The sequence below is a fragment of the Gekko japonicus genome, unplaced genomic scaffold (assembly GCF_001447785.1).
Source record: "Gekko japonicus isolate JY-2015 unplaced genomic scaffold, Gekko_japonicus_V1.1 scaffold1157, whole genome shotgun sequence".
In the NCBI taxonomy this organism is placed as follows: domain Eukaryota; kingdom Metazoa; phylum Chordata; class Lepidosauria; order Squamata; family Gekkonidae; genus Gekko; species Gekko japonicus.
Genome location: NW_015167085.1, coordinates 562450 through 575232, shown reverse-complemented (window position 1 = coordinate 575232; position 12783 = coordinate 562450). Strand labels below are relative to the sequence as shown.

At 42.5% G+C, this 12783-nt stretch overlaps 1 protein-coding gene across 1 annotated transcript in view; it reads left to right on the top strand.

Moving 5' to 3' along the window:
• Positions 1 to 479: 479 nt before the first annotated feature.
• Positions 480 to 12783, top strand: part of ZNF236 (zinc finger protein 236) — a 92143-nt gene continuing 79839 nt past the window's right edge. The window contains exons 1-4 of the mRNA XM_015412837.1: positions 480 to 543; positions 10362 to 10504; positions 11116 to 11280; positions 12030 to 12208. Coding sequence (XP_015268323.1) covers positions 480 to 543; positions 10362 to 10504; positions 11116 to 11280; positions 12030 to 12208 — 551 coding nt within the window. The remainder of the gene's footprint in view (positions 544 to 10361; positions 10505 to 11115; positions 11281 to 12029; positions 12209 to 12783) is intronic.

The following is a 12783-nucleotide window of genomic DNA, read 5'->3' as shown; positions in this document are numbered from 1 at the left end:
TTAGGGACCTTAACCGCTAACTTACTACGCACAGCGTCTTCCTCCTGCACGTAGGTAAAGTTCTTACAAGGGGCTCTGACTAACCCCACGACAATACCTTCGTACGTGCCAGTGCCCCACAACTAATAACCATCCTTAAGCCAAGACTGCTTCCTTTCTCGCTCCCGACCGCATTTAATTTGGTCCGCGTAGCACGCATGCGCTCCACTCGGCGCAGCACTCGCGGACTACGCGCGTGCGCTGATCTCCTTCCTCTTCTCTTCCTGGCGTTCACGCGCTCAAATGTTGTTTTCCGGTGCCTTTTACACCTTCGCAGTATTTCTCTCTCTTTACCCCATGCGCGCCTTTGTGCGCTTGCTCGGCTTCACAGGGCCGCGTTCCACCTTTTCCACACACCTCCCCTCCCCCCACTCGTTCGCCATCAGCCGTCTCTCAGAACCCGAACTTCTCAACCGCCTCTCTCCCACCTCTGTGCAACCATGCCGCGGGGGCGGCCTCCAAAACCCGGCGGCAGAGAAAACACCAAAGCAGCCACCGAGTCAGGTAATAATTAAAAAAATAAATAAGGAGAGGAACACGGACGGGCTCCCCAAAGGAACCAACCCAAACCAAAACGGCCGGACGCTGGCACGGAACCTTCTATCATCCCGCACGCAGGGTGAGGAAGGCGCCGTGGAACAATCCGCCGGGCCTCGCATATAGTCCCCGGATATGGGGGAAGGCGAAGGAGGAAGGCCGGGCCTATTGTGCGAGGGACTTAGTGTGTGGCCGGGCCTTTGCGGAATGATACCGAGCTAACTCCGCGGAGTCGGAGGCGGGGAAGCCGCATGTTGCGATCGCGGCGCGCTCTTATAAACCTATATATAGAGGGAGGAATAGACAAGACCCTGCCAGAGCGGCTCAGGGAGACCGGGATGGGCGCAGGGGGCTCTTTCCTCCCCTAAGTCGGCCGTGGGTTGGGGAAGGGAGGAGGCGATGGCTGTTCGACCTTTATTCCGGGGCTGTGGACGGTTTCTTTCCCGGGGCTGATTAAAAATAGACCCAGTGGAGCCGGTTCTGTCTTGGCCGCTGAGAGAGGAGAGCCAGCCCACCCCCTTGGGGCGCTCCGCTGCTCCTCTAAACCAGCGCCCTTCCTCCGCCTTCGCTGTTCGAGCGGCCTGCGAAGCCTGCGGCCTGATTGAGGTTCGCGAAGCTTTCGTTGAACGCTTTGTCGGCTGGTTCGTTGAATAGGCAGCTCCGGGGAACGGGGCTTCCCGACCCCGGCAAGGCCTGTTGATTCGAATGAGAATAACCGTTCCCGCTTAGGAAATTATAGACCCCGGCCTTATTTGCTTTCTGGTACAGAACACGGAAAAGGCTTATCCTGTGTTTTGTGCTAGCCACGTTTTTAAATTTAAATTCCCCTGTATTCCATGGGCTCAAGCTTGTTCAGACCCCATCTGTAACTCTTAGAGGATTCACGACCTTGAATTACGTTTGAGTGGTTTGGGGCAAATAGGTGGGCAAGTAAAAATGCTCATTCCTTTTCAGCCCCTAATGTTTTCATGTCCCTTTCTCCCAAAGTTCAACAGTCACTAGATATGCTTAATGATATTTTAGTCAATTTCCTCATTCCCAGTTCTCCGGCATGGGAAATAGACAAAGCTCAGTGGAGTTTGTTGTTCAGGTTCTTAAAGTGGACAATAGCAAATAAAGTATTTCATTGTAAAAAAATATTGCAACAGAAAGGTCTTGTGACACTTTTAACAACAAGTTTATTAAGACATTTGCCAGCACTCATTTCTTCAGATGCACAAAGTCTTGGTTTCAGTTGGCATATATAGGCAAAATGACAAACAGCAGAAGACACAAAGTGGTTAGAGTGTTGGACTGGAAAGACTTGGATTCTAATTCTATTCATCTGTAAAGCTTTTGGTGACTGAGCTAGTCAGTCAGTCTTACCTTATCTCGGTTCTTGTGAGAATAAAAATTGAGAATGTGCTGCCATATACTTAAAGGAAGGGTATGATAAAAATGAGAGAGAACAATGATTTTAAAGGATATAGGTTTCTTTTTTTATTGAAAAATGGGGCTTTAAAGTTTTTGCTGCAGACAGCTTGCAGTTTTGGAATTTTATTAGGTAGTCATAGAAGCAAAATTATCTCTTTAAGATGAGACTTGTAATAAAAAGCCTTTAAAGTAAGTTAACCATTCCCTTCTCATGTTGATATTTGTCATGTTTTCCCTTGCAGCAGGCAATAATTACTCTCTTTTATAGTGCACATCCATGTTGGAGTTTCTTCCATTATGGTATAGGGTATCAGTGCCAAACAGGGAGCCTGGGAAAAGTCACATACATTACTTCTTTTTCTACTTTAATATTGGAAATAATAAGACTTTATTTCAGAGGCTGATAAATCTGTTCTGCAAGTGATGTGTTAAGGATCATCACAGTTCCAACATTTACATTTATATATGCTACCCAGATGTGCCCATGGTTAGTAAACACAGGTATGGGGTGTGTGTGTGGAAGCAATGTTAATTTTCTTCTTTAATGCCTTGAAGGTTTCTAATAGTTTATCAGTGAAAATCTTGATGAATCCAAGAACTAGAGAAGTGGTGGCAAGTTAGGCTATTTAAAAATCATTTGCCCAGTGTGGCTCTCATTAAGACTTTCCAGTGGCAGTTGGTGCTGGCAAAAAGTGAGACCATTAAACCCAGTTAGAGCACTACTTGGAATCTTTGGCCAGGATTCATCCTACAACCACAATACTTATGGCTGGAGATTTTAATGCTAGAGTTGGGGAGACAAATGACCTTTTTTTGAAAAGCTACAAAACTCAGATGAAGGACTTTCCAATTATGAGTTACAGAAGATCTAAAACCAAGAAAATTAATGGATTGGGCAGACATTTTGCATCCTTATTACTAAAGAATGCTCTGTTAATATTAAATGGATGCAAACAGTTTGATGGAAAAGGAGATTTTACTTGTATAAATCATTTAGGGGCAAGTGTAGTAGACTATTTTGTTGTTTCTGCTGCCTTACTCAGAAGAGTGGAATCCCTGGAAGTGAAGGATTATTTGGGGGGTGATCATTATCCTGTACAATTATTATTACGTCTAGATGCTTACCGTCTCTCATCTAAGGTAAAGAACTTAGCACTAAACCAGACACATAACACCTTAAGATCACTGAGGTGGTGTGAAGCCATTGAAGCAAAAGTTAAAACACAAATGGACTTGATAAAAACCAGATATACAGATTCCCAAATAATTGAGAACATGGGTAATATGGAATCTTTCATGGATTTAATTCACTTTTTCAAGCCTTCCTTGGTGACAGCAAAGCCCAGGGGACGGTACAAACAATAGAAATAATTCGTACGACTCTGACTGTAAGGCACTCAAAAGATCAATCAGGTGCCTATATAGACAGTTTAAGAATGCAAATAGAGTAGAGATTTTGCAGAATATTTTGAAATTGAAAAAAGAATATAAAAAAAAACTATTGAAATTTAAGAAATCTGAGGCCCAGAAAAGAGATTGGGAAAGTCTGCTCTGGGCCATAAAAACAAAAAATGGGAAAAAAATAGGCTCTTAATTGCAAAAGGAATAAACACATGGCTCCCTGTACCCTGTTATATTCCAGCCATTGGGTGTGAAGGAATGGCCCCCGGTAACAACAAGTGAAATTAGGACTTTAATTATTTTTTTTAAAGGGAAAGCACCTTGGCCCAATTTAATACCAGCAAAATTATTCAAAATTGACCCAAACTGGTGGGCACAGATTTTGGCTACCTTTTTCACTGAAATAAACAAGATGGGAAATATGCCGGAAATCTGGTGCAGCGCAATAATTGTTCCAATTTATAAAAAGGGGGACCCGACAGACCCGATGAATTACCATCCAGTAAGCTTGCTATCCACTATAGGAAAACTTTGTGCTGCAATGCTTTTTGAAAAGCTGGAATCTTGGGTTGAAGGAAACACTATTTTTGGAAAGGAACAGGCTGGTTTTAGAAAAGGAGCAAGTAACATCAACCATTGCCATACCCTCCAGTTCTTGGTTGATAAATACATGAGTTCTGGAGAAGGCATGTTGGCAACTGCCTTCATGGATCTAAAATCAGTGTTTGATACAATCTCTAGACCCCAGCTATGAGAAAAGCTGAAGAAATATGGCATTGAACCACATCTCCTTTACTTAATTCAACAGCTCTATAACCATCCCTCCACCTGGGTTAGATGTGGTGAGTAGGACAGCTATCAGAGCCTTCCATCCTAGACAAAGGAGTCAAGCAGGGATGTTTACTTGCACCCCTGTTGTTCAAGTTATATATAAATGACCTCAGACTCTATATCCTGAAGGAAGCATGTCATCTTCCACATTTATCCAAGCATGAATTTCCAGTCCTTCTATACGCTAACGATGCAGTGACAATGTCTAGATCAATAGTGGGCCTCCACAAGCTGATAAAAAATGTAGAGCTTTACTGTTATCATGAGGGCTTGTCCATCAATGTGGCAAAATCCAAGGTCATAGTATTCACCAAAAGGAAAAGGGAAAATCTTCAAATGGGATATAGCAGGCCAACCTATGGAACAGGTCAATCAATTTAAATATCTGGGAATCCACTTTGAAGCATCTCTTACATAGAAAACACACTCGGATCTCGCAAGGAACACAGCTTTGAGAGTAGGGAAGACAATTGTAAAATACTTCTACTCACCAGGAGGCCAATCTGTCCCCTCAGCCTTAAAGGTATTTAATGCTAAGGTTCTAAATCAATTCCTATATGGTGTAGAAATTTGGATTCAGGCCGCTTCTGAAAAAAATGGATTCCCTCCCATATGACTTTTCTGGTACTTATTGACTACTTCTAGATGTGTTTCGGGCATAGCACAGAGCGGAACTAGGTGAATTATTGATGGAAGCTAGGGCTTAGATTAAAGCGTTTTTCTTTAAAGTAAAGGTTTTAAAATCTGAGGGAGGATCTACTCTACCTGGGCTTATCCAGGCAGATACACATTACAGCCAATGGGATCAACAATTGGAAAAGAAAATGAAATGCCTAGGAATAACAAATGATACGATTGAAAATACAGAAACTAAAGATATTAGAAAAAATTAAAAATCTGTAAGGAAATTGGCTGTTACAAGTACGTCTATTAGGGCGCGCAGGGTATGTTTGACACTTCATTTGGGAATTGCCCTCCCGATGCAACTGCCAAAATATTTTTATCAATTCACAGTCCCAAAACTAAGAAGAGCTTTTACTTTGGCAAGACTGAATGTTCTTCCCTTGGCAGTTTTGGAGGGCAGATAGAATAAAGTATCATACTCTAATAGAACATGCAGATGTTCATATCATACAATTGAAACCATTGAACATATGATTATGGAGTGCCCTATATTCGATGAGTTGAGGGCTAATTTAGTCACCCCTTTACTTAAAGATATGGAACTACTAAATGTGCAAGCCCAGGTGTCTTGGCTACTATCGGATACCAGTGATCGTGTCACCCTCTCAGTGGCAAAATTCCTAGGCGCAATAATCAAATATAAAAGAAATAATACTGAGTAAGGTCTCATAAAATATTTTCTTTGGTTCTAATTTCTGCTTAAGGTGATAGCTGTATGAGCAGTACTAGATAGATAGAAGTGAGAGCATTACGAAATAGTCGCCAAGCCATTCCCAATAGCTTCCTTCAGCTTCACTTCAACTGTGCCCGTAGAAGCCTCTCCTATCAATTGTTAATAGAACCTCCATGTTCAGAAACCTCAAAATACAGGATGCTGGGAACATGCACTATTAAGCTAATGCTTTGCTTGCAAGTTTATCAGGAGTGTTTGCTTTCTTAGTGCTGGAAATAGGTGAAAAGGAGAGATAAAGGTGACTTGTCCAAGACTACAAATTTAATGTAAGGCAGGGGGTGATGTATAATCCCAGACGACCATGTCTGCATTTACAGTGCAACATCCATCTAATAGAAATCAAATTAAGCCATAGTTGAGAAGAAGGCATATGAATGTACATGCAACAAGCATCAGCCCCCTCAGTGATTTTTCTTCCAAAAATAAACCTTGGCTGCATTGTCCTGGTGCACCCCTTGATGTTAGGCAGTCTTACAAAGTGATGCTGCTTAATTCTTCCACACAATCCATAACAACAGAATGCAGTAACACAAGTTGTGATAATGGCTGTTAGTTCACATGCTCTTAAAAAGATTAGACACGGAGACTTTCAGTTTCGGTGATTGAGGTGTGCTGTGGAGCTCTGCTCCAGCACACACTCAAATTGCATGGTTTGGGGGAGTTTGGGCTATCCAAACTCCTGGGGGGCCTCAGGAGAGGGGTCCCTGAAGCAGGTGGCATGATGAAGAACCAGACACTGGCGGCGGCTTGGATCTGGAGTCTTTTTTCTGATCCGAAGCCCCAGCCGAAGCAATTGCCATATTGGCATCAAGCTGTGACTGCTGGACTAGGTGAGAAGCGGAACCAAGCGTATTTCTACAATAAATCACTTTCTACATCAACTGCAAGAAGATATTCAAGAAGTGTCGCTGTGACGGGACCGCCGCCCCCCCACGCCACCGACAAGGCCAGTCCCGATGCCAGGAGGGCGGCCCCTGGGCCCTCCTCTACTTACCTGGGGCTCTGGGGGAGTCCAGAACAAGCCGGAAGGAGTAGCGGAGATCATGACCCCTCCCAGGAGTCGGCGTCCTCAGCTATGGGGGGGGCAGGGCTCGGGAAGAGAGGAGGGTGGGGAGAGCACAGGGAACACTGGGACACAGGGATTGGGAATAAAAGGAAGCAGCAAGAAGAGGCTGGGGATGACTACCTGGATTGGAAAAGGGCAACGCTGGAACAGAGAGACACAGGGAACCAACCATCCAGAAGGAACAGATTGGTAGGGACGGTGAAGTAACCTCCCTCCCCGTTCAGGTGTCTGAGGCCCCTGCTGCTTTAAGGGCGGGACACCAAGGTGGCGGAGCAAGGGGGACTAGAGAACTTTAGCAGTAGCATAGGGGAGTCGTCGGGGTCCTGTGACAACAAGTAAGCCTTTTTCTCTCTACGTGCATGAAATGTTTGTTGAAACAGAGATGAGGAACTCAACCAGACTGTGAGAAAGTTCAGAAAGAAGGGGGGGGGGACACACTTATCCAGCTATCCCTCCTCTGTCTATTTGGAAGTGGCTTTCAATCTAAAGGAAATAACATCAAAAGGAATAGAATCATTGGAAGAATTTAACTGTGTTGTTCTTTATTTATCTAACTGGTTGTAAAATGAAGAGTATCTGGAGGATTCTCGGGTCTAGTCTAAACAAACCTGGATGGTCTGGCTATTTGACTAAATTGTTCCATGAAAAAATGGCTGCTTTTCAACTGATAACAGAAACACTTAAGAACACTTTTGATGCAGCTCTGCTTCCAGTGCAGCCTAGTTTGTGTCTTTTGGTAGACCATGTTCAGGAACTGTCTTGCAAATTTCACCAAATAGATAGTCTGTTGGAACAGCCCTTAAATGAACCAAAAGATTTGAGTGAAGAACTGATTTTAAAAGAGGAGGAAATATCAGGGATTAAACTGCCTAACTGGAAAATGGAGAATACGGTTCCTGCTTGAAGCAAGAGGATCACAAGATATGAGAAAGGAGGACCAGGGGAAAATTCCAAGCACATCTAATAAACCCTTCTTGGACACAGCAAGCAAACAAGGAGAGAGTTCTACCCCCATAATGGAATATTACAGGAGGAATTTACAACTACAAAAGAAAAGACATTGGGAATTTAAGGGGGGGAAAGGGGGGGAGAAACTGTTTAAGATGGAATTGTTACAGCAGGCTAAGTATCATTTAAAATGGAATTTAATGAGATTTAATGAGAAACTGAAACATAAAATAAAATCTAAGAGAAATATATATTACAAGGTAGATATTAAAGCGGGGACGAGGGAGAACTTCTTAAGGTGGAATTGCTATAGCAGGGCAAATGGTAAAAATGGAATTTCAGGAGAAGTAATAAGATTCAAGGATATGAAACTTAAGAGAAAGAAATGTCAAAATAGCTTTTATTTTTAATTTTAGAAAAGCTCAGAACCTTGAAATGTGATTTAGTATGGCTAAATTTAAATGTCAAAGAAATATGTTATAAGATATCTGTATGTATTTTAAAGATAAGTATTATCAGTATCTATATAGAATTTTTTTATTAAAATGTGAAACTGAATTTAGTAAAAGGTAAAGAGTTCTACTCCCATATGGGAATTCTACAGGAACAATTCTCAGTTATAGAAAATAAAATGCTGGGAACGCAAGGAGGAGGGGAAAACGGGAGAACTATTTAAGATGGAATGGCTATAGCAGGGCAAGTGATATTTTAAATGGAAGTTAGGAGATTTAATGAGATTTAGGGACATAAAGTTTAAGAGAAATTGTGTTCAAAATTAAATGTTAAAAGAAATAAGTGTTACAACATAGTTTTTATGTGTGGCTTTGGAAAAGTTCAAAACCTTAAAATATGATTTAAAAACTAATATTGATAACAGCTTTATGGAACTTAGTTATTAGGTATGTTCCTCTTTTAGGGTTAATATATAATAATTTTAGAATGCTTTGGTTATAGAATGGCTATGTATAAGTAGTAGGACATTGAAGATCCATGATTGTATGAGTAAGGATTGGTTTTGTAACTATAAGGGATTTGAATATAAGAATAGATATGAAATTAACACAATTGAAACTTGATTATAAAAGAGTACTAAGGTAATAAGATTATATCAGTATTTGTATGAAAACTTTTATAAGGAATGTGAAGTTGAACTTAATATTAGGTATATCCTTTTCCCTAAGTAGTAGGATATTAAGGATCTATAATTATATGAGTAAAGATAGGTTTTGTAGTAAAAGATTAAGGGATTTAAAAAGATTTGACTATGAGAATCCATAGATATGAAATTAATACAATTGAAACATGATTATAAAAAAGTATCAAGGTAACAAGATGGTATAAACTTCCTCGCTCTTCAATGGCTTGTCTCTTTCCTTCAAGGTCGGGGACAGAGGGTGGAATTAGGGGAGCAGCGGTCCCGGAGGCACCTGCTTGAATGCGGGTTGCCTCAGGGGGCAATTCTCTCCCCTATGCTCTTTAATATCTATATGCGCCCCCTCGCCCAGATTGCCTGGAGGTATGGGCTTGGGTGTCATCAATATGCCGATGACACCCAGCTCTATCTGATGTTGGGCGGCCAGTCGGACTCTGATCCAGAAGATCTGCACCGGGCGTTGCAGGCCATATCTGGATGGCTCAGGCTGAGTCGGTTGAAGCTGAACCCGGCGAAGACGGAGGTCCTGTGTCTGGGTCGGGATGGGACTGGGGCTCCCGCTCCCGGCCTTCGATGGGGCGCCTTTGGTGCCAGCTTCGGAGGTTAGGAGTTTGTGAGTGCTCCTGGACTCCACCTTAACGATGGAGGCCCAGGTGGCAGCCACTGCCAAAGCAGCCTTTTACCATCTTCGGCTGGTGCGGCAGTTGGTTCCCTTTCTCAGCCGCGAAGACCTAGCCACAGTGATCCATGCGACGGTCACCTCGAGGCTAGACTACTGCAACGCTCTCTACATGGGGCTGCCTTTGTCGCTGATTTGGAGGCTGCAGCTAGTGCAGAATGCGGCGGCCAGGCTGGTTGCGGGTGCCTCGAAATGGGACCACATCCAGCCTGTGCTGAAAGCGCTGCACTGGCTGCCTATAGCATTCCGGATTCGCTTCAAGGTGCTGGTGCTTACCTTTAAAGCCCTACATGGCCAGGGTCCGGCATACCTGAAGGACCGCCTTTCCCCGCACAGGTCCCAGAGAGCACTACGGTCGGGGTCGCAACATCGTCTTGCGACCCCGGGCCCCAAAGAGGCCAGGCTTGCGGCCATGAGGGCTAGGTCCTTTTCGGTGGCGGCTCCTATCTGGTGGAACGAGCTCCCGGAGGAGATCAGGGCCCTGCGGGACCTGTTAAATAAATAAATAAGAAGTTATAGAATGTTTTCGTGATGTGAAGGCAATAATTTGTTTTTTTGCAGATATCTAGAAATGTATTGACTTAAGTGACCAGATTTAAAACAAAGAATTACCTGATTGTATAAGTAGAATTATTAATGTAATGTAAGAGTCTGTAGAAGTAATTGTAAGCACTCTCTTTTTTTCACTTTGTACCTCCCCATTCCCTACTTTCCTACCTTCCCTCTGATTGTTAAGTTTGAACACCTATTTATGTTGTATATAATCAAGTTTATACTAGTTTCTTTTCTGAATTTTAGGATTTAATAGTCAAAATAATCACTGTGCAGAAAAAGCAGCATAATTCTGTTCAAAAAAAGTGCCATGCTTTTTTTCTAGATGGTGTTCTAACGCTGAATACAGAAAATAATAATTATACCCAACAAGTACCAAACTTCCGTAAGTGTGAGATCTGCTTTGTGACTTTTTCAAAAGACACACAGTTCCAGCGCCACATGAGGGATCATGAGCAAAATGACAAGGTGTGTATCTTAATGAATTAGGGTGGGTTTTATGACAGCATAACTGAGGAGAAAGGTGTTTATGAATCTGCTTTAATTTCCTCATAGAATTTCTGTTGTTAAATTTTGAAGCTTAAATACATAGAATGTTCTTAACGTCCTTTTTCATATATATTCAAAAAGGTACAAGATAAAATGGATGTTTTATTGTTCTCTGGGTAGCAATAACTAGTTTCATTGTAAGTTATAGCTTTCTTGACTCTCTTAGTGAATACCTGGAGTGAATACCAGGGAATCATCTGGAAAATCAAGCTTTATCATGAATTTCACAAAATCCAGTTCTTCAGTATGTTCCAAATATTGTTAATTTTTAATCCAAAATAGTATTGCAGAGTTTTAAAAGTTTGGAAAGGTAATGGAAGGACACTGTGATTTCCCAAGAAAAATTCCATGTTTGCTTTCCTTTCTTAATTGTGATTCCAAAAGGATACGGTGTGGGGAACACTTTAAGTTATGAGGAAGTTAATAAAGTTACTGGGAAGAGCCAGTCAAGAGTTGTTATTGTCTTTTTTCAAACTCTCTTAGTTGCTTTGATTATTAACTTAAGCATTTCCTTGACTTTTCTCAAACAGCCGCATCGATGTGACCAGTGTCCTATGTCGTTTAATGTTGAATTCAATCTTACATTGCACAAGTGTACTCACAATGGACAAGATCCTACTTGTCCAGTATGCAACAAAAAATTCTCCAGAGTGGCTAGCCTTAAAGCTCATATTATGCTACATGAAAAGGAAGAGGTAATTGTATTATTTTTTGCAACCTGTATAAGATCCATAGCAAGGAAGTAATGGTTTGTGTGTTACAGAGTTCCTAGCTCGTTTCCTGAAACAAGATTACTTGTTTCAAAACAAATGATGGTAGTAGAGAAGACACACATTATTTGATGTTCTTTTCTAATTTTAATAAGCAAGGCAATATATACTATTTAACTTTGTAAAATAGTTGATTCCTGGGAAATGGACAGCTCTGATTGTGTATGGATGCATTGGAATGTTCATGATTATTCTCCATGTGAATTTTTATTCCTGTATGGGGTTCAGCACTGCATAAACTGGGAGGTAAGCTGCATTTTCTTGTTGGTTGTCATATGAAGGAGAGTGATCAGGAGTTATGTCATCCAATATAGTATTTTAACCACAAATACAGTGTGATCAGATCAGTGAAATCTGTAAGCTACTCTTGAGAAGGCAAGTTATCTTTGTAGAATCTGATTATGAAAGCATACAGCACTAAGCGCATAAGGTTAAGAAGGGTTTGGTTAACACCTCAAGGTAGAGTTGGTCAGTCACCAAGGTCACAGTACTGTGCTCACGTATTTGGGAGTAAGTCTTATTGAACTCATTGGGGTTTAATTCTGATTAGACCTGCTTAGCATTTCTTCCCATTTTAAACCTTCTTGTACAACTTCTTACGTGATAAAAGAGTGCTTTAAAATACCTTTTGTTCAGTTCTAAAAACAATAAAATCTGCCTACTTTTTTTTACAGAATCTTATTTGTTCAGAGTGTGGAGATGAGTTTACTTTGCAGAGCCAGTTGACAGTACACATGGAAGACCATCGTCAGGAATTGTCTGGAAGCAAAACCCATATCTGTAAAACGTGCAAGAAAGAGTTTGAAACTTCATCCCAACTAAAAGAACATATGAAAACTCATTACAAAATAAGGTGAGAGTATCTGGGTGTCTGAATGTGCCTCAAAGTGTGTTGGGGATTCACAGCCCACTATAGTCAATTTGTTATGCTTGTCATACTCAGAATTAACACCAGGGGTCATTTGGGGCTGGAGCAGGACCTGGCACAAATGGCAGCGGCAGCAAGCCCTGCCCCCAGCTCCCCGCGCCAAAACGCTGCGGCCTGGGGGAGGCCTGAAGAGGCCCATCGCCGGCCTTTCAGAGCCCACACTAGAGCGCTGCAACCTGTGGGAGGCCTGAGGAGGCATGTCACCGGCCTCCCCGGGCCCATGCTAGAGTGCTGCGGCCTGCGGGAGGCCTGAAGAGGCCCATCGTTGGCCTCCCCAGGCCCGTGCTGGAGTGCTGTGGCCTGGGGGAGGCCTGGGGAGTCCTGTCGCCGGCTTTCCGGGGCACGCGCTGGAGCACTGCAGCCTGGGGAAGGCCTTGATCACGGTAAGTGAGGGATCCGCAGGCATGGGGGTGGTGGGAGAGCCTCCCTCCCTCTCCCCATCTCTTTGCCCTCTTTCTTTCCCTCCTTTCCTTCTCTCCTTACCTTTTCTTTCTCTCTTT